The sequence below is a fragment of the Perognathus longimembris genome, chromosome 1, assembly GCF_023159225.1.
Source record: "Perognathus longimembris pacificus isolate PPM17 chromosome 1, ASM2315922v1, whole genome shotgun sequence".
NCBI lineage: Eukaryota > Metazoa > Chordata > Mammalia > Rodentia > Heteromyidae > Perognathus > Perognathus longimembris.
Window position 1 is genome coordinate 103,616,460 of NC_063161.1, and position 27,150 is coordinate 103,643,609.

The 27,150-nt window shown below is 42.5% G+C and overlaps 2 protein-coding genes across 2 annotated transcripts in view; both read right to left on the bottom strand.

Moving 5' to 3' along the window:
• Positions 1-2,525: 2,525 nt before the first annotated feature.
• Positions 2,526-13,569, bottom strand: LOC125345880 (putative serine protease 47). The gene is made up of 5 exons (XM_048337977.1): positions 13,430-13,569; positions 9,941-10,103; positions 8,742-9,019; positions 5,532-5,695; positions 2,526-2,995 (listed from the first exon to the last, which is right to left on the bottom strand). Exons 2-5 carry the CDS (start codon positions 10,081-10,083, stop codon positions 2,675-2,677), a joined length of 906 nt encoding a protein of 301 aa, XP_048193934.1. The 5' UTR covers positions 10,084-10,103; positions 13,430-13,569; the 3' UTR covers positions 2,526-2,674.
• Positions 13,570-14,331: 762 nt separating this feature from the next.
• The window catches only part of Cdk20 (cyclin dependent kinase 20), a 53,896-nt gene continuing 41,077 nt past the window's right edge, over positions 14,332-27,150 (bottom strand). The window contains exon 11 of the transcript XR_007209782.1: positions 14,332-14,460. The gene's annotated coding sequence lies outside the window, so the exon portion shown is untranslated. The remainder of the gene's footprint in view (positions 14,461-27,150) is intronic.

The following is a 27,150-nucleotide window of genomic DNA, read 5'->3' on the forward strand; positions in this document are numbered from 1 at the left end:
CAGAGTCTTGCTAAGTTTTATTTTTCTTTTCCTGTTCTGGCCTTGAGTCACGATCCTGTCAGTGCCTCTCAAGTAGCTTGGATTAGAGGCTTGAGCCAGTGTGCTGATTAACTTATTTTAACACTTTTTTTTTTTGCCAGTCCTTGGGCTTGAACTCAGGACCTAAGCACTGTCCTTGGCTTCTTTTGCTCAAGGTTAGCACTCTACCACTTGAGCCACAGCGCCATTTCTAACTTTTTCTGCTTATGTGGTGCTGAGGAATCAAACCCAGGCCTTTATGCATGCTAGGCAAGCACTCTATCACTAAGCCACATTCCCAGCCCCCCCCCCCTTTTTTTAAACACATTGAAATGTTTCTTAGCTATGAAGATTTAATGTATAACAATTGGTTATCTTAGGGAGCTGGTTTAATGAAGTGCAGCTTGGATATAACATAAGAGCACCTGTTAGAGATGAAATGAGTAAAACATACTATCATTTTCTGTATGCATATGGCAAAACTTGATAGGTTAGAGAGCCCTTTCTGCTCATTTAAAATCCAGGCAAAATGTCTGTATGCATTTTGAAAATAATTTGGAGCACTGAACCTAATAAAAGATAGGCAAATTAGTTTGTTGGCATTGACAGTCTCACCTGGTCACATGCCAGTATTTTCACTTTAGTTCTTTCAGGAAGAGACTAAATGCACTTAGATAATACATATTGTAAGCTCTCTACACACACTAAATTTAAGAGATTTAGTGTTAGAATTTGTCTTTTTACACACTACAGACTGCAAATCAGGCTCTTTACAACAAACTCAATACAAGTTTGTCAAAGATATCATGATATTGTGCCCCCAGCAGTTTCCAGGACAACATCTGGCTTTAAGTTGTCATAACATGTACAGAGACAAGTTCCAGAGTACTCTCTTCTTTCTTAATATATGCATTAAACTTTTGTAAAACAAACAAAGAAACCCACTTTCAATAGATGTCCTTGTCTTTGCAGTATACATTTATAACTGAGCCAAGTCCATTTCAAAAACACTACTAATATATGGGTTCTGCAAATACTTGTATCATTCCCAATTCTTCCTTTCTGTTCCATGTATGATTATTGTCATTCATTTCACTTATTCATTAAGTTTCTAAATATATTGTTGCTGTTGTTTTAAAAGAATTGCTACCCATTGGATCAATTAAGAATAAAACAAAATGCCACATACTGATGCCTCTTCCCTGTAATCCTAACTACCAAGAGACCCAAGAATCAGTTTGAAGCCAACCTGGACAGGGAAATCTGATAGACTGATTTTCAGCTAACCAGCAAAAAGCCAAAAGTAGAGCTGTAGTTCCAGTGATAGAACACAAGCCTTGAACAAAAACCCTCAGGGATAGATCTTAGGTCCTGAATTCAAACCTTAGAACCAACACACACACACACACACACACACACACACACACACACACACCTTAGAGCATGTGCACACATACACACACATACTTGCATGCACACGCGTGTGAAAAAGATGAAAGTGTTTCTTTTGTATCCACTTATTCCTTCTCTTTATTGGTTCTGACCTATATTCTGTTCTTGCTGAAGAATTTCTTTTATCATTTCTTCCAATGGAAATCTACTGATAACAGATTATCTCCAATTTTGTTTATCTGTACAATCTCAGTTAGCAGTGGCACTTGAACTCAGGACCTAGGCAATATCCCTAAATTTTTACAAAGGGCTTGATAGCTTAAGCTTCAGCTCTTAATATGGCATCACAGACTTCTTTGTTTTGGGGTTGGTTTATTTTTTTGTTTTTGTTTTTTGCCAGTTCCAGTGCTTGGACTCTAGGTCTAGGAGCTTTCCCTGAGCCTCTTTGTCCTTAAGGCTAGCTCTCTACCACTTGAGCCACAGCACCATTTCTGAGTTTTTCTGAACATTTTATTGGAAATAAGAGTCTCATGGACTTTCCTGCTTGGGCTGACTTCAGACCACAATCCTTAGCTCTCAGACTCCTGATCTAGGATTACAGGTTTGAGCTACTGTCATGACTCTTTTGTCAATTTTTTATTCATATACTAACCTCATGTCTAAAAGGCCCTATTTACAGGACAGAACTCTGCCCTTATGGCCTGAGCCCAGCATCATAGCCCCAACAAATTACTTCAGGCCCTTCCTTCTTCAGCCCCATGAAGTACTGACTCTTAAAATCCCAGGAATGCTGCTTCTTTGCCTTTTGGAGGCCCTTGCTCCCCTGCCCTTGAAATCCAGGTGTGCAGCCTGTCCTCTTCTTGGCACTCCTCAGGACCAGGCCAATCTTCAGAGGCAGATGGACCCTGCTCTCTTCCAGATGCCCCAGGTCCTCACCATTCCCTTGATATGCTTCCCATCCCCATCTTTCACCAGGGCCCCATGGTTGAGTCTTTCTATGAGTCACCACTACTTCCTTTGCAAAGGGAGATTACTATGGCCGACTTAGGGGGAGGAAGAGCCCAAGGGCAGACACTTGCAGCCAAAGTAACAAGGTGATGTTTTATTTGGCTCGATTGTTTTCCAGGCTTGGTTTAGGGAGTGACAATAATGGACACATAAGGTGAGGGAAAGGATCCATTTAGATTGATGCTGGACTGTAGAGAGGGAGACTGAACTTTGGACAAAGAGTCTGTGCAGAGAAAATGTCAAGGGGCCCAAATGGTTACCAGGAGGCCTGCTGTGGGACAGTAATGATAAATGGCAGCAGGAGCCAGGTCTGCGCAGACATGAGGCTGCTGTGGGGCTGAGCTGAGCCAGCAGACTTCAAAGGTACTGAAGAGGAAAAGTCCATGTGAGGAGGTGTGGACGTGGGGCTCAGGAGAGGAGTTTGCCTCTTGACTTCACTGATCCACTCAATGAAGTAGGCAACCCTGGTGAAGACACTGGGGTAGACAGGCTGCTTGCAGTCCAGGCCCCAGCTGGCCAGTCCTACCAGAACCCAGACATGGGGGTGGAAGCAGACAAGGGGTCCCCCAGAATCACCCTGGGGGAGAGAGAGAAGAGTTAGTGTGAAGTCTGAGTGGATACAGGTATATCACATGGCAAGGCTGGTGTCTGAGCTGCTCCTGATTGAGTCAAGATTCCAGAAATCCCCACTTGTGGGGACCCTAGAGCCCCAGGGGAGCCCTGACTGGATGCCAGAAGTATGAGTGAATGTTGGATATGGAGAAAGCCTGACAGCAGCAGAAAACTACTGGTTTGTGTGTTTGTCTTATCTTGTGTTTAAAGTAAAGACACTGGACAACTAATGAACAGTTTAACAAAATGAATGCCATGAAGCTGAACTATGTCTTATCAGATGAGGAGGTCCAGAGGAGGTGGTGTAAAAGAATGGAGAGAGGAACAATGGATGAAAATAATCATTATGTTCAACTTATATAGGCTAACATGGAACCATATAACTTGAGGGTTTGAGTAGGATTGGGAAAGTTAGAGGAGCACAGTGGAAGGGATGGAATTGATTAGGATGTACTATTCTTATTAAATGGTTGAACTACAACCCCTGTGTAAAACTGCATAAATGTTAAAATAAAATAGGCATTCCAAGAATCAGGGCAAGAGGGTGGATTAGAAGAATCTACCATTTCAATTCTATAAATGATAAGAGTCAGGTAGCACGGGAGAAATTACATACTCTGAAGAAAGAAAGAGCACTGGGGATCACAAAAAGAGGTGGTGGAACAGAGAAAAGAATGGAGAGACAGGCAAAAGAAAACAGTAAAAAACATTTCCATTTAGTTTCCCACGGGGAGGGAAAGCTGTAGACACCATTCTGAGGTAAATCAGATGGTTCTGCTTGCAAACTGAAAATTCCAACTATGAGATAATCTTGTAACTCCCATAAGCCTTAACCTCAGTGCAGGGATTTGGTGAGAATTACTGTTCCAGTGTAAAGAGCTAACTTTGGTGAAGAAACATTCTGTCGTGTCCCCTATCTTGAGGGTGAGAGGAAGGTGCTACCTGAAAGAAGACCTGTTGTTTGAAATTGAGATACTCTGGGAGCCTGATTACAAGGAACACTAGTAGCTCAGGGAATCTTGAGACACTTCCACAGTGGTGAGTCAAGAAGAGGGAGGTCAGATATAATCCCACAGATGATTTCAAGCAGCTACGAGCTCTGGCAGGGAATGGCCCAGTGATCACAGGCCTTCTTCTATAGGGTGAGGAAGGAATTCTATTCTTGGAGATAAGATAGTAGCAAAGAACTTAATCTATAACCAGCTTAGTATTTGGAATCCAGAGTCTGTCTTACAGACAGAAGTATTGACTGCTAGGCCTAAGCCCAAATCCTCTCAACCACAGCCTCTCTACCCCTACCCCACCCTAACAGGAAGGTGAATTAATTGTTTAGACAGGTCTGAAAGCAATGAGTCTTGAACCTAGCCACTGCATCCCAATAAGTATCAATTGTTGGGTAGGACTGAAGGCTCTAGGTTCTGATCACCTGAATCATGAAACTTCCATAGCCTCTGCCTTTCCACAGAGGTCAACTTCTGGATAGAAACTGAAGCATTGAGACCAGCAGGCAGAGAAACAAGCTCTAGAAGAATGAGAATGAGCAAACTGGATCATACCATAGAAAAATTTCGGGCTGGGAATATGGCCTGGTGGCAAGAGTGCTTGCCTCCCATACATAAAGTCCTGGGTTCAATTCCCCAGCACCACATATATAGAAAATGGCCAGAATTGGTGCTGTGGCTCAAGTGGCAGAGTGCTAGCATTGAGCAAAAAGAAGCCAGCGACAGTGCTCAGGCCCTGAGTTCAAGCCCAGGACTGGCAAAAAACAAAACCAAACAAGAAAATTTTCTCAAATGAAATGTTAAGATGTGAGTACCAGTTGTAAATCTTATGTAGTGAAAATTCAAAATCATTTAAATATTTTAAATAATTCAATATGAAGATAATGGTTATCCTTGGGCATTTGAGACAAGAGGACATAAGAAAGCTGGCAATGTGCCAATATGGGAAATTTCCATCAATTGTACACATATAACTTTTTGTATGTTCTGCTTCTATTGTAAAGTTTAAAATAGGCAACAAGTTGTTATGTACTAGGTGAATTTCCTTTGGCGTACCCCCTATGGTCACTGTATATGATTTTGGTACACTGGATATTGTATATATGCTTATATGAACTAGGGAAGGGACAGAAAAATGAGGGAGGGTATAACAAATAAGACAAAAAATGTACTCACTACCTTATTATGTAACTGTACCCCCTCTGTACATCACCTTGTCAATAAAATTTAATTTAAAAAAGAAAAACTAAAACGAAATAAATAAAAAAAAATAGGCAACAAAAGGAATGCAGCATGAGGTTTCTTCTAATGGCTGATGAAGGGGCTAGTCTGGCAGGGGGAGGGGATACTGCTGTGGAATAGAACCCAGGGAAAACACAGAGAGTGAAGAATGCAGGAAGTCCAGGGTATCCACACAGAAAGCAAAGGTGAACCTAGGTCCCCTGGACAAACTGAGGCCAAGAGAACAGCAGAAGAAGAGCAGAAACCAGATTCACTCACGTGGCAGATGGAACTTCCTGTTGAGAAGCCCCCAGCGCACAGCATCTCTTCGTGCACATAGTCCTTGTCTTTGTCAGATATTTTCCCATATAAGATATTACAGACCTTATGCTCAACCAGGTCCACCTTTCCTTCCTGGAGTGAGAAGGGTGGCAACAGTTTCACTGTGAAAATAAGGAAGAGGTCAGTGGCTCAGCCCAAGGAAGCCTAGGCTACCTTTGATCCTACATCCATTATGATATTCACTGCTACCCCTAAACATGACGGATTCTCAGAATAGCTGATCTTTATAATCTGCTTCAGTCTTCCATCTATTCCTGAGAAGTTTCTCTCTTTTTCTCAAACCTTTCCACATTTCCTCAGACTCATAGCACTAGGCCAGACTTCTCCAACTACTTCATGACCCACTCAATGGTATTCTGCAACCATTCACTGACCCACCATTAGATGGTCATTTCCCCTTTCCTCCATCCATTCACCCCTTTTCTCATACTCATCCTTCTAGTCATTTGCTCTTTTATCAATATCTCCATGTATCCCTCTTCTCCCTCCATCTCCTATGGTACCACATCCACTCATACCATCCATTCACGTATGCACACACCCTCTTCCCCTCCATTTCCCAACACATCCACCCACATCATCCATTTTTGCATATAGCTCTGTCCTTCCTTCTTCACAGCCATCCTTCCTAACAATCTATCTACCCAGTTTTTCTTCCATCCATCACCCATCCACCCATTTTCCCTTCCATCTTCCTTAAGCCTTTGCCCATCTCTCTATTCATCTATCCTTTCACCAAATCACTAAGCTATTCATTTATACTTATACTAGGTATCTTTTAGACATTATCAATATAAGGGACCATATTTGATTGGGGAAAGACAGTAAGTAAAGTAAATAAATGGATTTACTAAGTAGCTTGAAGGAAGTAAAACAGAGACACGATAGTAGAGGTTGCCTATTTTAGTTTACATGACTAAGTAAAACTCCTCAGAGGAGGATGTGAGTTGTACATGTCTAGATGGAAGTAGTCATACAAAGATTAGAAAGAACAAGTGAGGCAGGAGTGGAAATGGCCTGGGTGTATTCAAGCAGCAGTAATGTGGCTGGTGTAACTTGGGTGGGGGATGGGAGGGATGCAGGAAATGAGGCAGATAGGGAATGGGATACCCATGCAAGACCTTATAGCCAGGGTGAAGGTTCGAATTTTATGATAAGCTCAAGTGAGACGGAGTTAGAATATACTAAGCAGAGAAGTGATGCTGTTTGCACCTTAAAGTAGTACTGTTCTATGTGCCAGCCTCATAAGCGCTGGGGCACAGGCTGCTATGTTAAAACAAGACAGGAAGTAAGGTGTGTGATGCATGCAGCTCAGCCCACAGTAATCAAGATTTTTTGTCTTGCTCAATTAAATGGATAATTCATTTAAAGAGAGAGAGAGAGAGATGACCTCTACCACCAAGGATGAAGCAGCTTGTGTGTTGGTGTATGTACATGCTTAACATTAGCTGAGATAGGATTAGAAAATGTTCCTGACATTTAATAGATAAGGACTATGAATGCTAGCAGATCCCAAATCAATGAAGACATAGTCTGTCCAAAATATACACAATATCCTCTTTAAGACACAATGTACCAAACTATGACCTACAAATAATTACAAATCCATGTCCATAAATAATTACAAATCCATGTCATAAGTATGTTCTTCAAATCATAAACAATCATTTCTTTAAAATAAGTATGCCTGGGTAGAAATCTTTGCCTAATTTTCTCTACTTTCAAAACTCTAAAAAAACAAAAATCAAGGGTAGGATGTCAATGGTTCACGCCTGTAATCCTAGCTACTCAGGAGGCTGAGATCTGAGTATCATGGTTAGAAATCAGGCCAGGTAAGAAAGTCCACAAGACTGTTATTTCTAGTTAACTATCAAAAATTCAGAAGTGAGAAAGACACAGGAGCCTTCTACTGTTGACGTTATCTTTAAAGTTCTAGGTAAATTTTCTGTGGTGTACCCTACGTGGTTACTGTATATGACTTTGGTACACTGGATATTGTATATATGCCTACCTGATCTAGGGAAGGGAAAGAAAAACGAGGGTGTAAGATGTCATAAGAAATGTATTCACTGCCTTATTATGTAACTATACCCCCTTTGCACAACACCTTGCCAATAAAATTTAATTTTTAAAAAATCCAGAATTGAAGCTGTGGTTCAAGTGGCCGAGTGCTAGCCTTGAACAAGAAAAAATATGCTTGGGGACAGAACCCAAGCTCTGAATTTCAAGCCCCAGGACTGGCACAAAAACAAAAACAAAAAGTTTTCTCCATTATTTGGTTTCACATGACAAGACAGAATAGTCTTTCACAAAATTAAAAGGGCCACTGAATCAATACTAAGTTCTAAATACTGAATAAATATTAAATTCTAAGTACTGACAAAGAAAAAAAAACCTAAAAGGGCCTTAGAAAAAAATCATGTTAAGTGAGGTAAGTCAAGCTCAGAGAGACAAATGGTGCATATTTTTGCTCATATGCGAAAGCTAGATCTAAAATACACCAAGACATGATACATTATACAGGACTCTAGGCATTCACACATAGTAAGACCAAAAGAGGATACTCTTAGGAGAGAAACACAAAGGCACAATAGCTGTGTGCATCTGATCATATAAAATATTTATCGAAATGAACTCCAGGAAATGGAAACAAGAGGTTTGTGTTTTTTTTCCTTTTTGTTTTATTTTTGTCGTTTGTTCATTTATCTATCTTTGGAAGGGTAAAGGAGGGCACAGAAATGGAGGGACAAAGGATGAACAAATGCAGCTGTGGCACTCAATAACAGAATGTTGAAAATGAACTATATGACTTGTGGGTAGTGACAGGAGGGAAAAACTGGGAGAGTGCAAAGGAAGGGGTGACATTGTCCAAAAAAGAAATGTATTCATTATCTGATTTATGTAACTGTAACCCCTCTGTACACCACCTTTATAATCACAATTTTTAAAAGAACAAAACTAGAAAGGCCCAGGTCTAGCCCAATCCTCATGTTACAGGACATGGAAATGAAGCCTTGGACAATGGCTGTGGACACCAGGCTGGACTTCTCCCTGGTTGAGCTACTCTTCCCTCTTTCTCATCTGCTTCTTCTCCTCCCTGCCACCTCACCCTCCTCTTCCCACTCCTCCCCTCCCTCCTATGCTTACTGTTCTCAGACAGCATGCCCCAGCCAGTTATCCAACAGGGAGTGTGACTGGGCAGCTGTAAGTCTGTGGGTGGGAGGCAGACTGGAACAACATAAGACGTAAACTTCACAGGCTGGTGCAGCTGCAGCATGGCAATGTCACTCCCGAAGGGATGAAGCTTCTCGAACTCTGGGTGGGTGATAATCCGGCTCACTGACATGTTTTGGGTATGCTGGGTTTGCTGATAAAGTTGGGTGTTTCCCAACAGAACCTGGTAGTTCTCTGGGGCATGAGATTTGCTAGAAGAAGCAGGACAGGGCCCATTATCACCATGGTCTGAGTGTGGGGCAGTTCTATGCTTCCCACAGCTCTCCCCAGGCATCCAATTTTATAAAAGGGGTCCCCTCCAAAATCTCTCAAATCAGGTGTTGGTGACTCACACCTGTAATCCTAGCCATTCAGGAGGATGAGATCTGAGGACTGTGGTTTGAAACCAGCCCAGTCAGGAAAGTTAGTGAGATTCGTATCTCCAATAAACTGCTCAGAAAAAGCCAGAAATGGTGCTGTGCCTCAAGTGGTAGAGCACTAGGCTTGCGAAAAAAGCTTAGGGAAAGTGTCCAGGCCCTGAGTTCAAGCCCCAAGACTGGAAAAAAAAAATTACTTGGATACTTAGAATGTGACTCACTGGGGGCTGGGAATATGGCCTAGTGGTAAAGTGCTTGCCTCGTATACATGAAGCCCTGGTTCGATTCCTCAGCACCACATATATAGAAAAGGCTGGAAGTTGCGCTGTGGCTCAAGTGGTAGAGTGCTAGCCTTGAGCAAAAATAAGCCAGGGACAGTGCTCAGGCCCTGAGTTCAAGCCCCAGGACTGTCAAAAAAACAAAACAAAATAAGAATGTGACTCACTGGAAGAGAAGAGATGGTGAAGAGAAGCCTAGACAAATGCTATGGATGGTCACCGGGCACATCTGTGGTGTGGGAGACAGACATACGGGACAGGAGCCTTCCTGATAGTTGGTGAAGGATGATGAGGATCTGGGCTTATAAAGGAAGCACCAGGTACAGAGGAGTCAATCAGGCAGAGAGGGCTGTGAGTGATGGAAGGACTGATGTGGGTTTAGTGAGAAAAGACCACCCAGGGCAAAGCCCTTTCTTTTCTACCTTTGTATCTTCTTCCCTTGCCAGCCCTTCTTTAAAGGCCCCAGAGAAGAACTCACTTGAGAAAGCAGTGGGCGGCAGAAACCAGCCACTGGGCATCAATGAGGACAGCTCCGCAGAAGTGCTGGCTCCGGAAGCGCAGGCTGGCTTGCCATGGCCACTGGCCAGCCACTGCATCCTGGCCTCCAAACACCTTTCCCATCACCCTGGGCTTCCCACACACTGTGAAGATATCCATCTACCTGTTAGAGACAAGCTATTCTGTGTCCCAGAATAACATCCTAATAAGGCTTTCTACACCATTCACAGTTTGGCAGACCAGAACCAAAGCACAAGTAACCTAGCCTAAATGGCCCACTGCTAGGGACTGGGTGACCCCAAAACATCAGCAAACTATATGAGAATGAGAGCACTGGGGACCAAGGGGCAAGGGTGAGAGTTGTCATAGCAGCCCCTCCTTAAGTGGACCTGCCAAAGGCAGGTGGACTAGGAGGGAGACCTTGTGATGGCATTCTCTCATGTAACACACTTCTATGGCTACCTTTTAGATCAAAGCACTAATGGTCTCACAGGTTACTAATGTTACTTGCTCAAGGTTGTGGTCTAAAGGGCTACGTGTAGCCATTCCATTTCATCCTAATATTCAGGGAGAAAGAAGGACAAACAGCACTCTGTGGTTCTGTGTAACTTGAGGCAAGTTTCTCCTGCTACAGTATTCTGTCTCTGTCTCTCTCATCTTGTTTTTTTCTCTCTCTCTCTCCCTTTCTCTCCTCCTCTTGTTCTTTTGCTTTTTTTTCTACTCCCTCTCTCCCTCCTTGTCTCTCCCCACCTAGGGTTTGAATTTAAGGCCTTCAGATACTCCATTTCTCTAAAAGACAGGGTGGACAATTTGGGTTCTAAGAGACATCTGGAAGGGGGCAGTAGTCCCAGACCTCAAGGAGTGCCTTGTTCCCAGGCCTATGCTTCTCAGACCTTAGACTTGAAATTCCTGGGCTCAGAAGCAGTTTTGGCTACTCCTTATCCTCCCCCAACCTCTGCCAACAATAGTCCTGTTTCTCTGTGCTTCCATCCCCTGCCCAAGGGCTGGACAGATGGTGGACATTTACCCAATCCCATACCAGGCCCTGGAATATATTTCCGCCAAGTGGGGGAACCTGACCCACCTTGGTGGATGCCCACGCTGAGGCCGTCTGACTCAGCGATAAAGGCCGGGAAGATGTGGGTGAGATTTGGCACAAACCCCAGCCCAGGCCCCATTCCCCTCCCACTCCCCCTTGCCCTCAAACCGACCTTGAGCCCAGCCCTCGGAGCCCTGGGGCCTTCGGGCCACGGTCTCCCAGCCCCATGGGGCCCCTGAGTTTCTCCGCTGGGCCAACGGAGCCTTTGAGGTGCCTGGGTCGCTAGGCAGCATAGTGGGGGTGGTCTCAGGGGTCAGGGGCAGCAGCAAAAGCGGCAGAGGCCAGAGCAGACTGCTGGGCCCACTGCAGGTCATCACAGCTCCTGCACCCATCCCAAACCACTGGGAGAGGACCGCTGACCCTCCCTGACTCAGGACTAACTAGGCCTTGAACCCTACCAAGATAGCCCTTGACCTCAACTGCACACAGGCCCTCCCTTCCTGGCCCCGCCCTTAATCCCTCCCACAACAGACTCCAACCAACTGATCTTGGGCCCTGACCAGCCCTGGCCCTGCTGGCCCAGCCGCAGATCCCAACCTGACCCTATACTTCCACAAATCCATGAGAAAGCCAGAGAACTGGGAAAGGATACAAAAAAAGTCATCCAGTAGTAGTGTCCCTGAGGACCTAGGTGTAATCTCCAGCACATACCCATACACACCCACGTACACACAAGTAAAACACCAGAGAAAGGGATACTGTTTATCAGGAAAATGAAAACGGTATTGCAAACATTTAATGAGACTGATAACTCTTAGACTTTAGGTACTCAGCAAAATCACTATTGAATTGTGAGAAGAAAGGTCCTAAATATCAAAAGTACACTCCTTCTTTATAATATCCTAAATTTAAATGTGGACTCTTGCTGTTTGGGTTTTTTTTTCCCTAGTTCCTGCTGAGGTTTTTTTTTTTTTTTTTCAAATTTTTATTATCAAATTGATGTACAGAGAGTTTACAGTTTCATACGTTAGGCATTGGATACATTACTTGTACTGTTTGTTACCTCGTTCCTCATACCCCCCTTCCTCCTCCCCCTTTCCCTTTCCCCCCATGAAGTGTTCAGTTCACTTAGACCAGTTTTGCAAGTATTGCTTTTGTAGTTGTTTTTCTTTTTTTACCCTGTGTCTCTCAATTTTGGTATAGCACATTGGACTTCTGCTGAGGTTTCTTTGTGGGTTGTTGTTTGCCAGGCCTGGGGCTTGGAAACTCAGGGCCTGAACACTGTCCCTGGCTCCTTTTTGCTCAAGGCTAGCACTCTACCTCTTGAGCCACAGCACCACTCCTGGCCTTTTCTGTTTGTGTGGTGCTGAGGAATCAAACCCAGGGCTTCGTGCATGCTAGGCAAGAACTCTACTGCTAAGCCATATTCCCAGCTTGTTTCGTTTTTTAACCCACTAGTCTATAAACCTTTTAGTCTGGTGATCTTTTAAATACCACTCTTAAAAGAAAAAAATCAAATGGAGCAGAATTTGTTTGGCTCACTTAAAATCAAATTTTCTTGTAAATAATTTAGAGGGAAATGAAAGCAAACTTAACCAATAAAAACTGTCAATCAACTTCTAATAACTGATTTAGAGACTTTTCCTCTGGATTGTCCAAGTAAGGCAACTGTATAACTTACCAGTTGCTTTGCTTTCTCATTCACCTTATAAAAACTTTTCCTTTGAGCCCCTCTAGTGAAACCAAACTATTAATCACTGTCAGATGCTATCCAGTTCTTGAATCATTGCTTAAATATACTATCAAAAATTTTAGTATGTGTCATTCATTTTGGAAACACTTCCCAATAATTCCTTTTCTATCTCTCTGGCCCCTGACACTAATGTGACTCAGTGTCTCTGTAGTCTCCTGGGCTGCCACATACTTTGACCACTGCTATAAGTGTGGCACTTTGAGATGACTGCTCCTTCAAAGACAGCTGTGGACTGCAAGTCTTTGAAGATGGCTTCTGAATTGGACTCAATTACCTGGTTACTGGAGATCTTCTTTGGTTGTTGTATCAGTGTTCCTGAATTTCAAGCTTCCTAGCTCACCATTTGGCTAACATTACGTTCCCTTTCATGTATTTTTTTTTGGCCAGTCCTAGGGCTTGAACTCAGGGCCTGAGTACTGACCTTCTTTTGCTCAAGGCTAGCACTCTACCACTTGGGCCACAGTGCCACTTCTAGCCTTTTCTGTTTATGTGGTACTGAGGAATCGAACCCAGGGCTTCATGCATGCTAGGCAAGCACTCTACCACTAAACCACATTCCCAGCTCTTGATGTGATTTTTAGAATAAGTTTGTCCACTTCAATAAAAAATAATTTCTGTTGGTATTTGATAAAAGTCACATTATAAGTATATATATTTGGGAGGAATTACCAGTTTACCATGTTTAGTCTACCAGTATATTATACAGCATGTCTATTTATCTTGTAGCCAATTTTTGTAGGTCTCATGTGTTTGACTATAAACAAAGCCAAACATTAGAGTGGTGAAAGCAGATTCTATTCAATAATTACTGGCAGTAGAGTGCTTGCCTAGCATGCACTCAGGAAGCTGACATCTAAGGACTGTGGTTCTAAGCCAACCAGGGCAGAAAAGACCTTGAGACTCTTATCTCCAGTTAACTGCCAGAAAATTGGCTCAAAGTGGTAAAGGGCTACCCTTGATCAAAAGGAGTTCAGGGACAGCACCCAAATCCTGAGTTCAAGCCCTATGACCAACAAAAACAAACAAATCCAGTTCAAAGTTTCCACCCCTTTGAATCTTTAGAATTGTTCCTCTACAATTTGTCAGGAGCAGTAGGGCTTCATTAGGTTCAGATCTCAATTTGTTAGACTGTTAATACTCTTTTTTTTTAACATTTTGAGCAAACTCATTAAGTAGCAGGCTCTTGTGAGAGTATTTTGATAATGAGAAATTTAATACAATCTACTTGTGTTAGTAAGACTTCTGTCACTGACATTAAGAACCTGAGAAAATTAATGTGTGTGTGTGTGTGTGTGTGTGTGTGTGTGTGTGTGTGTGTACACACACGCCAATACAAGGGGGCTTTAACTCAGGGCCTTGCATTCTCAATTGGCTTTTTCATTCAAGGCTAGCATTCTATTACTTGTGCCATAACTCCACTTTTGGGGGGATTTTTTGGAGGCTAACCGGAGATGAAAGTCTCAAAGACTTTTCTGCTTAGGCTGGCTTTGAATGCAATCCATAGATCTCAACCTCCTCAGTAGCTAGGATTACAGGATTGAGCTACCAGCACCCTGCTGAGAAAATCGACTGTAAAGGAGAAAAAATTTGACTCCTAGATTCAGAGGTTCTGGTCATAGTCAATTGGCTTTATTCTTTTGGGCCCATGGCAAGTCAGAACATCATCAGGGAAAGCATAGAACCAAACTGCCCTCCTCCTCATGGCAACCTGGAAACAGAATAAGAGAACAGAAACCTAATATACCCTTCAAGGCTGCATCCCCTTTCTTGCATATGTCACCACACATTTTATTAACCCAACATAATAGATGGCACCTAGTACCATGCTATGCTGGCATTTGCCACTGTAACAAAGTCAAGCAGTTTTGGGATAAATGTGCATAAAATGTGTCACCCATAGAAAGTACTCTAGTTGGGCAGTCTATAATTCCACTCATTAGTAGTTAGTGATAACAAGAGTAAGGCCAGCAAGTGTTATGGTAGTTCCCAAAGGCCAAATCGCAAAGCTGAAGAGTTTCTTATCTGAAGAAAAATGTGCCTATGTATGTATGCAGCTGGGGGAAAGTGAAGGAAGGGGTGATATTATCCAACAGAGAAATGAATGCATTACCTGAATTGTGAAATAATAGCTTGATTCAACACCTTAGTAATAATAGTATTCTTACAGGCTCATGTCTGTAATCCTATCTACTCAATAGGCTGGGATCTGAGGAAATCTCATCTCCAATTAACCAGCCAAAAGCCAGAAGTGGAACTGTGGCTCTAGTGGTCGAATGTCATCCTTGACTGAAAAATCTAAGGGAGAGCACCCAGGCCCTGAGTTCAGGCTCTAGTATCATTGCACAGATATGCACATATATGCACATACACATATACACACACGTAGAATCAAGACTTAGGTGGAAGTCATACATAAAACCCAATGAAGAGGCCATAAAGCCCCTATGTTTTTCCATTTGCCAGAATTTGAAGCTGGAAATAAATGGAACTCAATCCAGATTGGGAAAGTCACAAAATATCAAGTTTCACAGATGTCTTTGGAGGCATTTAGCACAAGAATTTAAAGAATTTAAAGTCGTACCTGCAAACTTAAACTGAATGGTATGAGCATAAATTTTATACTAATAAAACAAAGATTCATATTAATATCTTCAATATGTATTCAGTACTACATAGTACATTACAGTTTTCCTACTTTTTATATTAGAGAACCTGGATTTCATTGCATTTACTTCTTTGCTCTATTAGGAAATAAACATGGAGTAGCTTTGAAACCAGGGTTTTATTTATTTATTATTATTTTTTGCCAGTCCTGGGGTTTGAACTCATGGCCTGAGCAGTGTCCTTGGCTTCCTTTTGCTCAAGGCTAGCACTCTACCTCTCGAGCCAAAGAAGCCACTTCTGGCCTTTTCTGTTTATGCAGCCCTGAGGAACTGAACCTAGGACTTCATGCATGCTAGGCAAGCACTCTACCACTAGGCCACATTCCCAGCCCCTGGAACCAGGATTTTAGACTGAAGGCCCAAAGCCAAGGAGTCCCACATTAGATCCAGCCATTTGGTGAAAGACAGAGAAAGGAGGTTTTACTACACGACAGCCAACATTGACCTCAGGTTAAATAAAGAGCATTGGTGGCAAGGGGTAAGAAAGATATACCCACTTAGAACAGTGGCTTACTTGACCATTATCTGTCTAGGAACAATTTCTTTGTCTTCCATAATTCCTTTACCAGTGGGGTGGGGTGGGGAAAGGAGGAGGGGGAGTAGGGGAGGGTGAGGGGGGAGGAGAAGTGGGGGAGGAAGCAAATTGCCTGGAAAGTGATCTCTTGAGCTCTTGGCTATTTTCTTCAAGAAGTAAGATGTCCATTTGAGGGGCAGTTTACTTCTGGCTACAAAATGTCTCAAAGTGAATCTTTTTCTACCCAAGAAGGTCAGAGTGACTGGTGTAGGGAATGGCTCAGATCACAACGCACAGATCCAAAATGGGGGAGGGGAGCTGAGTGTCCAGCTTTTAGTTAATTCATAAACCCAGCAAAAGCAGTTTTAAGTTATCTCCTACAGTTTAGGGGTACTACTTCCCCCTGAGCTTGTTGAATTTAATTAGGGTTGAACATATGAAAAATTATCGATTTTAAATGTGAAAACCATTCAAAGATAATTTATGGAAATGTTTCAAAGAAGTATTTAATCTTCCAATAGTTGTAAAGGAGTTAAAATTTAACATACCCATTTTTTTTTTTGCCTGCTTCACATCGACTTTTTATTCAGATACTTAATGAGAAACCTTTGCCAAATGCCTTGTTAAAACCAGAGGCGCTATATCATATTCCCTGAGCGCCCACTCAGGAGTCTCTGCAAGAACCTCAGGTGTCAGTAGCTCTCAGTAAACCCATGCTGGCTACTGAAGATCACTGTCTTTTGATGGTCAGCTATTTCAGCAGTGTTGCCTAGACTCCTGTCACCTAGAAATCCTGTAACTCCTTTTCTTTCCATTTCTGATTCGGCCACTTTTAGTCTTCTGGCACCTCCCCCTTTCTTTGATTCTGTGACATTCACTAAAAACAATTCCATTGCCCAGTTTTGCTTCAGCACCCTAGGATATCACCGTCTAAAGTAGTTCAGTGTTCTCCGTTCATTTCTCCATCAGTCCCAGGCTCTGATTTCTCCTCAACTGCCAGAAGTCCGCAAGTCCTTCTTTTGAGAGACAGTCTTTTTCACTGGTGGTACTAGAAACTGAATCCAGGACTTACTGTTTGCAGGCAGTCACTCTACCATGTGAGCCACATTTTTTATCCCCTTTCGCTTTGGTTATTTTTTTTTAATTTCAAAATAAATTTTATTGAATATTTCATCAATCATTCAAAACTTTAAGAATTAAACTATACTACTACTGTTACTAACATATACCACTGGTACAAAATAGCAGCTTTTTGCGGTGAACATTTTATGTGTGCAAGTTATGTTACCTTGGTTGTTTTTGAGGTAAGACCTAGGCTGCTATCCTCTTACTTGTGCTTTCCAGTGTTGCTGGGGATGGCAGGTGCATGCCACTGCACCCAGCCATTGTGCTTCCCCAGTTGCTGAGATAGCAAGCATATGCCACTATTCCCAGCCACTGAGATGAAGTCTTGAGACCTTTTATGTCTGGTATCAGAACCATGATCCCCCAAACTCCTCCTCCCAAAGAAGCTAGGATTACAGGCTTGAGACACCACACTTGGCTTTAAATCCTTCTTTTAAATGCCCCTCTAGACTCAATCTTCTCTTTACCTCTTCTGTCATGCATTAGTCAAGGGTGCTCCAGAGAGACAGCTAGCTGAACACATATAATAATGAGAGTACTTTTGTAGACTGGCTCACACCATTACAGAGTCTATAAAGTTACACAATGGTCATCTCTCAGGCTGGAGAGCCAGTGAAACTGGTAACTGCTCAGTTACCAAAACCTTAGAATGAGAGAGGGGCCAATGATATAGTCCCCGTCTGATGTGGAAGCCCAAAAGTTCGCAGGAGAGCCACTGGTACATGGCTGAAACCATTGGTACAAAGTCTGAAGAACCTAGAGTCTGATGCTCATGGTGACAACAGCAGCAGAAAACAGTTACTTGTGAAGGAGAGTAAGAGAGAGAAGGAATGGAAGAGGACCCATAATCCCCTCTGAGGGTATGCCCCAATGACCTAAGCACCTCCCATTAGGCTCCATCTCCTATAGGCTCACCACCATCTAACACCACCTCCCTAGAGATTAAGCCTTCAACACACAGGGCTTTGAGAGCATTCAACATACAAACTATAGCGTCTCATTTCACTATCTTCCCAAAGAACATGTGGTCCTCAGGAAATCTTCCTAAGAAGGACCAATGCCACAGCAGTCTCCTACTTCGCAGCTTCCTACCTCCAGGGGTGCTCAGACCTTGTGCATCACAGGACGCTTTCTCTACTTTGGGACATCCTCTGCCCATCTAGCATAAAATACCCATTTCTGTATCCAGTGCTTCTGATCAGTGACCTCTTCCAACATTCTCATCCCACCTGCTCCTTCCTCCCAGCTATATCAAGTTTCCTCCTTCTCTTCTTCCTCCTGATGGTACTGTGATGGAACTCAGGGTTTGTATTCTTTTTTGTTGTTGTTTGTTTTTTTGGCCAGTCCTGGGGCTTGAACTCAGGGTCTGAGCACTGTCCCTGGCTTCTTTTGCTCAAGGCTAGCACTCTGCCACTTGAGCCACAGTGCCACTTCTGGCCATTTTCTATATATGTGGTGCTGAGGAATCGAACCCAGGGCTTCATGTATTCGAGGCAAGCGCTCCTGCCACTAGGCCATATTCTCAGCCCTAGGGTTTGTATTCTTGATTGGCTTTTTGCTCAAGGCCATCACTCTACCACTTGAGCCACATCTCCAGTCTGGCTTTTTCCTGATTAACTGGAGAGAACAGTCATTCAGATTTGTTTATCTTGGCTGGCTTTGCACTGTGATTCTCAAACTCTGCGTCTTGAGTACCTAGGATGAAAAGTGTGAGCCAACAGCCCTCTGCTCTGGATTTCTTTCTTTCTTTCTTTTTTTGTCAGTTGTGGGCTTGAACTCTGGGAGTGGGCAGTGTCCCTGGACTCTTCGGCTCCAAGGCTAGTGCTCTACCACTTGAGCCACAGTGCCACTTTTGATTTTCTGGTGGCTAATTGGAGGTAAGAGTCTCACAGACTTTCCTGTCCCAGCTGGCTTTGAACTGTGATCCTCAGATCTCAGCCTCCTGAGTAGCTTGGATTACAGGTGTGAGCCACCAGCTTCCATCCAGCTCAATTCCCTTTTAATATAAGTATATCAAGTATTATTATCATGTTTGTCCACCATTTCCTTTCCCAGTCTTCCACTTTCCTCCCACTAGCAGCTCCCCATTCAAATTATGTTTCTGATTCCTGATACTTTGTTCAACTGTTAACTGCTCCAAGGGTTTACTTTATGGAGTGTCACTTAGGCATATACTATATGCCCCTGTGTGTGCTTACATAGAAGGTTGTATTTGGTGGGGGGGGGGGGGGTCTAAGGTCTATGAAAGAAAACATGCACCCTTTGTCTTTGGGGATGTGGCTTCCTTCACTCAGTATGACTTTTTTAAAAATCTGAAATGGACACTCACTCACTGGCTAGCATTCTAACAACTGAGTCCACCTCCAACCCTCAGTGTGACTTTCTACATCCATCCATTTCCCTGCTAATGACACAATTTAGTTCTTCCTGATGGGTGAATAAAATTTCATTCTATGTGCCAGGTGCCAGTGGCTCAGGCCTATAATCCTAAGTACTGAGGAGATCTGAGGGTCAGGGCCCAGGGAAGAAAAGTCCATGAGACTCTTATCTCCAATTAACTACCCAAGAAGCCAGAAGTGAAGCTGTTGCCCAATTGGTAGTATGCTAGCCTTGAGCAAAAAAAAGGAAGGAAGCGAGCAAGCTAGCTCATGGACAGTGCCCAGGCCCTAAGTTCCTGAGCTCAAGCTCCAGGAGAGGTGTACTCAATTTCCAGTGTACATGTACGTGTGCACACGCACACATGAATGTGTTATTTTCATTGTATAGGTCCTTTATGTCCTTGGTTAGGTTTAATCCTAGGTATTTTCCAAAGGCTACTGAGAAATAGAGTTGCTCTAATTTCCCTTTCTCTCTGTTCATTGTTAATATATAGAGAAGCTCCTGTTTTTTGATGTGCTGATTTTACAGCCTGCTGTGTTGCCAAGTGTGTTATCTGCTCTAAGAGTTTTGGAGTGGAGTTTTTAGGGTCCTATACATACAGGAACATATCATTTGCCAATAGGGATAGTTTGACGTTCCTATTTGGATGTCCATTTCTTTCCTATTTCTCTTGCTTTATAGGTCGGTTAGGGATTGCAGCACAAAACTGAATAGGACTGGAGGGAGTGGACATCCTTGTATTGTTTCATTAGTTTTTAGTTTCTTTTCTTGCTGATGAACCATACATGTGTTCTCTTGTTTCATGTTTTTTGGGGGGTAGAGGGGGTAGTAACACCAGGGCTTGAACTCAGGAACTCATGCTCACTCAATCTGCTTTCTCAGCTAGTGCCTCCACTGTGGCTTTTTTCTTTCTCTGCATGTGCCTGTACTGAGGCTTGAACTCAGGGCCTCCTGCTCTCTCAGCTTTTTTGTTTCAGCTGACACTCTATCACTTGAACCATGCCTTCACTTCTAGCTTTTTAATGGCTAATTGAAAAATCTGTCTCCACTTTTAACCTTTTATTTATTTTGGCCAGTCCTGGGGCTTGGATTCTGGGCCTGAGCACTGTCCCTGGCTTTTTGCTCAAGGCTAGCACTCTGCCACTTGAGCCACAGCGCCACTTCTGGCCATTTTCTGTATATGTGGTACTGGGGAATCGAACCCAAGACCTCATGTATATGAGGCAGGCACTCTTGCCACTAGACCATATCCCCAGCCCCACTTTTAACTTTTTAATGGCTAATTGGACATAAGAATCTCTACTTCTAGCTTCTTAATGGCTAACTTGAGATATTCTTCCTCTCTCTCTCTCTCTCTCTCTCTCTCTCTCTCTCTCTCTCTCTCTCTCTCTCTCTGTCTGAACTGGCTTTGAACCTCAATTTTTAGATATGACTCCTTTAAAAACTAGGATCGTAGGAGTGAGCCACCAGTACCCGGCCAATGTGGCTTTTTGTTGATTATACTGGAGGAGTCTCACGAATTTTTCTGCTTAGGCTGGCTTTGAGCTGTGATCCTTCAGATTTCAGCTCCTGAGTAGCTAGAATTACAGGTGTGAACCACTAGGTATGACTTCCTGTTTTTTTTTTCTAGGAAAGAAATAAAAATGCTTTTTGAAAATATAAATCAAAATCTAAGTCTAAACAAAGACTCTCCCTCAGTAACTTCAGGTAAATAGCTAAGGGAATGAATTAATCACCCCCATTACCATTCTTATCCTGACTGTGAGCACCTAAATGCACGTTCTGTCCAATCTAAGGAGAAGCACAAGATGCTGTTGGGTACCTGGCAGCCACCCTGGGCTATCGCTGTACTCCTGTTCAGAGAGTTCAGTAAAGAAAAAGTAGTCCTGAAAATGTCATTGATAAAGAGTTACATTATATTCCTGAACTAAGGATAGTTCCTTGCCAAACTTGGTTTTTTTTTTGTTTTTATTTGGAACAAATTCAAGGGTTTCAGAGCTAGGTGCATCTCTGATGTCATCAGATCTGAGAATCTGTGAGGCTTTGTTCCCATGGTGCTGTGAGTTTAATATTCTAAACTCCTATTGAATAATTTTCTAGAGGAACTTACAGGTAGCCTCATAGTTCTACCTTGTGCTCCTCAGCCACCATTTGAAATGGGTGGAATGGGCTACAGAATACAGAAGTCACCCTTCAAATCAGGAGAGCCGGTATATCTTCGGAGAGCTCTAGTAAACAACGCCGCAGAGGAAAAGAGGACCAAGCTTCACATTCAGAAACTCCAGATAGCCTTAAATCTCCGAGTCAGAGAGATCAATAAGGAAAAGACAGCCTTGAAGAAGTTTTTGCTGAAGCTTCACGTGACATCTGGTTATTTTCCTACAACACCATTCTGGTGACTGACTCATGGCCACGCAGGCAGGGAGTTCATCTGAACATTTCAACTCAGAGACCATCTGAGTCTCCTGTTACTCTACAAAACCCAAGAAAGCAGTAAAAACAACCAGAACACATCATAAAAGAAAAAGATTATGTAACTGAAGACACAAATAAAATGTCTACAAAACAATTGACTGACATCTCCTACAACAGACTATGTGTTGATTTTTCCTGATGACCTCATTTCTTTACAACTGGAAGTGGTAGTATGCAGTGCATATGTTACTTTCTTACAAGCTCTCCTTAAGAGAACAAAGATTAGCTGCTTTTCAGATCTTTCTAATATTGATAAAATGTTATACTTGCCTTAATCCTGTTCTTTTGTCACTGACACAATTTCAACTATTTTCCTATAGTCTGAATAGTCAATAAATAAAAGTTGGTATTGAAATTAAGTTGGAAATAACAATAGCAAGAAAGCATAGATTATTGAGTCTATAAGAAGAATCAGTTCCACTCTGGGCTTCTCCACCAAGTGTGTGTTTGTGTGATTCTGGACTTAGAAAGTCTTTGATTCAAGCTGGAGATAATAAATATCTATAATAAAGATTGTTTTAAGAGATGGGGATGTAGCTCAGTGATGGAACATTTAGCTATGTGCAAAGCCTTGGTTTCAATCTCCAGTACCACAAAAATAAAAGACTGATTCCTAAAGAATTTGGGAATCATAGCATAGTGATGCACTTACTCATAATTTCTGAATAGTATGTAGAAAATAATTTCTATCGTTACTAGTTTCTTAACAAATAATAGGTAATATCTCTAAGCAAGATGAGAGATTTTTAAAGGACCATGACATCTTTATTACTTATGCTACTATTCATTTTTTTCCCCACAGATCATATTACAAACACCTCCCTGCTCACCAGGGCTGATTTGACTTCTCCTTATTCACTTTGTATGCCTTTTATCTCATTCTCTTGACTAATTGCTCTGGCTAAAATTTCTACTGCTGTATAGAATGTGTGGTAAGTGGAACTCTTATTTCTGATTTTGGAGGAAATGCTTCTGGTTATTTGACATTTGATATTAGGTTGTCTTTTTGTCATATATTGCTTTTATTATGTTATTTTTTTCTAAACTTATTTCAAGACTTTTATCATGAAGGGAGCATGCTGTATGTTATCAAATTATGTTTTTTGGTATCCATTGAGATGATCATATAATTTTAATTCTTCCTATGTTGTTATACTTATTGATTTGCATATATTAGGCCATCCTTACATCCATGGAATGAAACCAACTTGATCATGCAAAAATTATGTGTATGTACCAATCCTGGGGTTTGAACTTAGAGCCTTGATGCTCTGTGGTTTGGGTTTTTGTTTGTTTGTTTTGCTTACAGCTTTCTGGTCATGTATTTGAGGGAAAAGTCTCTGACCTTCCTGCCCAGGCTGGCTTTGAACCACGATCCTCAGGTCTCTGCCTCCTGAGCTGCTAGGATTACAGACATGAGCCACCCGCACATGGCTAAGGCATATTTTTTAATGTACTCTTAAATCCAATTTGCTGGTATTTTGTTGAGGATTTCACCTCATTTTCATCAGAGTTTATAAGTGGCTTTTATGAAACCTTATCAAGTTTTGGTAGCAGAGCAGTATTACAGGTTAATAAAGGGATTATATTATTAAACATAGAGAGAAATGTAGTACCATGAGGATCCTGTTGATCTTTTGAAATCCTGTGGATTGATTATAATTTCCTTTTCAGCTCTGATTTTATTTATGTGAGGTTTTCTTTCTTCATTGATGCAGCTAAGGATTTGTCAACTTTTTCTTTTTCAACAACTGTTGGACTGGAGGTGTGGCTCAAGTAGTAAGAGTACCAAATAAAAAAGCTAAGTAGAACTGGTGACACACGGCTATAATCCTAGCTACTCACAAGGCTAAGATCTGAGGATTGAGGTTCAAAGTAAGCCTGGGCAGGAAAGTCCATGACACTCTTATCTCCAATTAGCCACCAGAAAATTGGAAGTGGAGCTGTCCTCAAGTAGTAGAGCACTATCCGTGAGCACAAAAGCTCAAGGACAGTGCCTGGACCCTGACTTCAAACCCCAGGACACATACACCACACAAGCCCCAGGACAGATACAGATACAGATACACACACACACACACACACACACACACACACGATACACACACACACACACACACACACACACACACACACACACACACGATAAGCAAAAGCAAGGCCTGAGTTCAAGTCACAAAACAGATAAAAACTGAGAGGAATCTAGGCATAGGTGGCTAATGCCTATAATCCTAGCTACCCAGGAGGCTCAGATCTGAGGATCACAGGTCAAAGCCAGGCTGGCCAAGAAAGTCCAAGACTTTTATCTCCAATTAACCACCAGAAAACTGGAAATGGAGCTATGGCTCAAAAGTGGTAGAACTATTAGCCTTGAGCAAAAGAGCTCAGGGACAGCACCCAGACCCTGAATGTGAGCCCTATGACCAAGGGGGGAAAAAAGAGACACTGGGATGAAAAAACAACTTTTTTCATTGGTCTTTTATGTTTTTAGCCAAGCTTTTTGTCTTTTCTTTTTTGGTACTGGGGATTGAACCAGGATGTTGCACTTGCTAGGCAAGTGCTTTGCCACTGAGCTACATCCCAGCCCTTTAGCTATTTTTTTTAAAGACCTGAGGACCAGTGCTGGGAATATGGCCTACTGGTAGAGTGCTTGCCTCATAAACATGAAGCCCTGGGTTCGATTCCTCAGCACCACATATATGGAAAAAGCCAGAAGTGGCGCTGTGGCTCAAGTGGTAGAGTGTTAACCTTGAGCAAAAAGAAGCCAAGGACAGTGCTCAGGCCCTGAGTTTAAGCTCCACTACTGGCAAATCAACTAACTAAATAAATAAAACAAAGACAAAGAGCTGAGGACTGATTTCAGGACCTTATACTTGCTCTTCCACTGACCTAAATTCCCAATCCCTATTTTTAGATTTGATTTATTCCTACTCAGTTCCTTAATTTTTCTTCCTTTCTAATTCCGGGTTTAGTTTGTTCTTCCTACTAAGTCCATGAGGTATATCATTTACTTGAAGTCCTTTCTGCCTGCCTCCCTTCTTTCCGTCTTCCTTTCCTTTGCAAACTTACTAAATTTTTTCTTGATTTCATCGCATTATGATCAGAAAAGATACAGAGGGGCTGGGAATATGGCCTAGTGGTAAAGAGCTTGTCTCATATACATGAAGCCCTGGGTTCGATTCCTCAGCACCATACATGTATAGAAAAAGCCAGAAGTGGCGCTGTGGCTCAAGTGGCAGAGTACTAGCCTTGAGCAAAAAGCCAGGGACAGTGCTCAGGCCCTGAGTTCAAGCCCCAGTACTGGCAACAAAAACAAAACCAAACAGAAAAGATACAGACTATGACTTTGATTTCTAAAAATGCATTAAGAATTTGGGGGAAGTTCAATTCTAATGAAACTACATTTGGGTACATTCACAAAGAAGTGTGTGTTGCAGCTGCTGGGTGGAACATTTTCATGGTCTTTATTTGACTGTAGTACATTTTAACTCTGAAATTTCTTTGTTTATATTTTTGCTTTGATGATCTATCAATTGATAGGAAGGGGCTGGGAATATGGCCTGGTGGTAGAGCTCTTGCCTCGTATGAAGGCCTGGTTTCAATTCTTCTGCACCACATATACAGAAAAAGCCAGAAGTAGTGCTGTGGCTCAAGTGGTAGAGTGGTAGCCTTGAGCAAAAAGAAGCCAGGGACAGTGCTCAGGCCCTGAGTTCAAGCTCCATGACTGGCAAAACAAAACAAAACAAAAATCAATTGATAGGAGCAGGGTATTGAATTCCCCACAATAAGGAACTTATGTCCATCCTCCTAGTCCAGTAGTGTTTGTTTCTGTTTTATAGAACTGGGTACTCTGACATCAGGTACATATAGATTTACAAATGCCATATAATCTTTTTATTAACATTTCCCTTGAGGGCTGGGGATATGGCCTAGTGGCAAGAGCGTTTGCCTCATATACTTAAAGCCCTGGGTTCGATTCCCCAGCACTACATATACAGAAAATGGCCAGAAGTGGCGCTGTGACTCAAGTGGCAGAGTGCTAGCCTTGAGCAAAAAGAAGCCAGGGACAGTTCTCAGGCCCTGAGTCCAAGGCCCAGGACTGGCAAAAATAAATAAATAAATAAATAAATAAATAATAATTTTTCCCTTGATAATTATATAGTGACTTTTTTTTTTTTTTTTTGCCAGTCCTGGGGCTTGAACTCTGGGCCTGGGCTGTCTTCAGTTCTTTTGTTCAATTCTACCACTTAAGCCACAGCGCCACTTCTAGCTTTTTTCAAAATAGTTTACTGGAGGTAAGAGTCTCATGGACTTTCCTGCCGGGGCTAGCTTCAAACTGCAATCCTCAGATCTCAGCCTCCTGGGTAGCTAGGAATACAAGTTATAGCCAGGTGCCTGGCTATGACTTGTCTATTTCTACAGTATTTTTTTTCTCTTTTGGCTGTAATTGGGTTTCAACTATGGTGCTTAGCATCTTTTCATTTTAGCTATGTTTTTAGATATGGTCTCATGCTTTTTTGCTTTTTGCCCAGGGCTAGCATCCCACTATGATTCTACACCTATGCCTTTCATGCAGCTGGGAGTACAGGACTGCACCATTATGCTCAGCCTCTTTTGTTGACACAAGAGTCTCACTTTTTACCTGGGCTAGCCTCTAACTGATCTCTGACAACTGAGTAACTAGGATTACCATGCTCAGTACTATTCTTTATATCTTAAGTATTTTGCTCAATGTAAGTATAACCATTTCTACTCACTTTAAGATTCCATTTTCAGGCTGGGAGTGTGGCTTGGTGGTAGATTGCTTGCCTAACATAAGGCCTGGGTTCATTTCTTCAGTACCTTCCGGAAAGGCTGGAAGTGGTGTGGCACTGTGGCTCAAGTGGAAGAGTGTTAGCCTTCCACAAAAGAAGCTCAGGTACAGTGCCTTGGCCCTGAATTCAAGCCCCAGGACTGGAGGAAAAAAGTTTACTCTGGCTGGGAATGTGGATTAGTGGTAGAGTGCTTGCCTACCATGCAAGAAGCCCTGGGCTCAATTCCTTAGTACCACAAAAATGGAAAAAGCCAGAAGAGATGCTGTGGCTCAAGTGCTAAGTGCTAGTTTTGAGCAAAAAGAAGCTCAAAGACAGTGCCCAGGCACTGAGTTCAAGCCCCAGGGCTGGCAAGGAAAAAAAGATCCCTTTTGCCCAGAATAAAACTCGTGGGGCTGGGAATGTGGCTTAGCTATAGAGTGCTTGCCTAG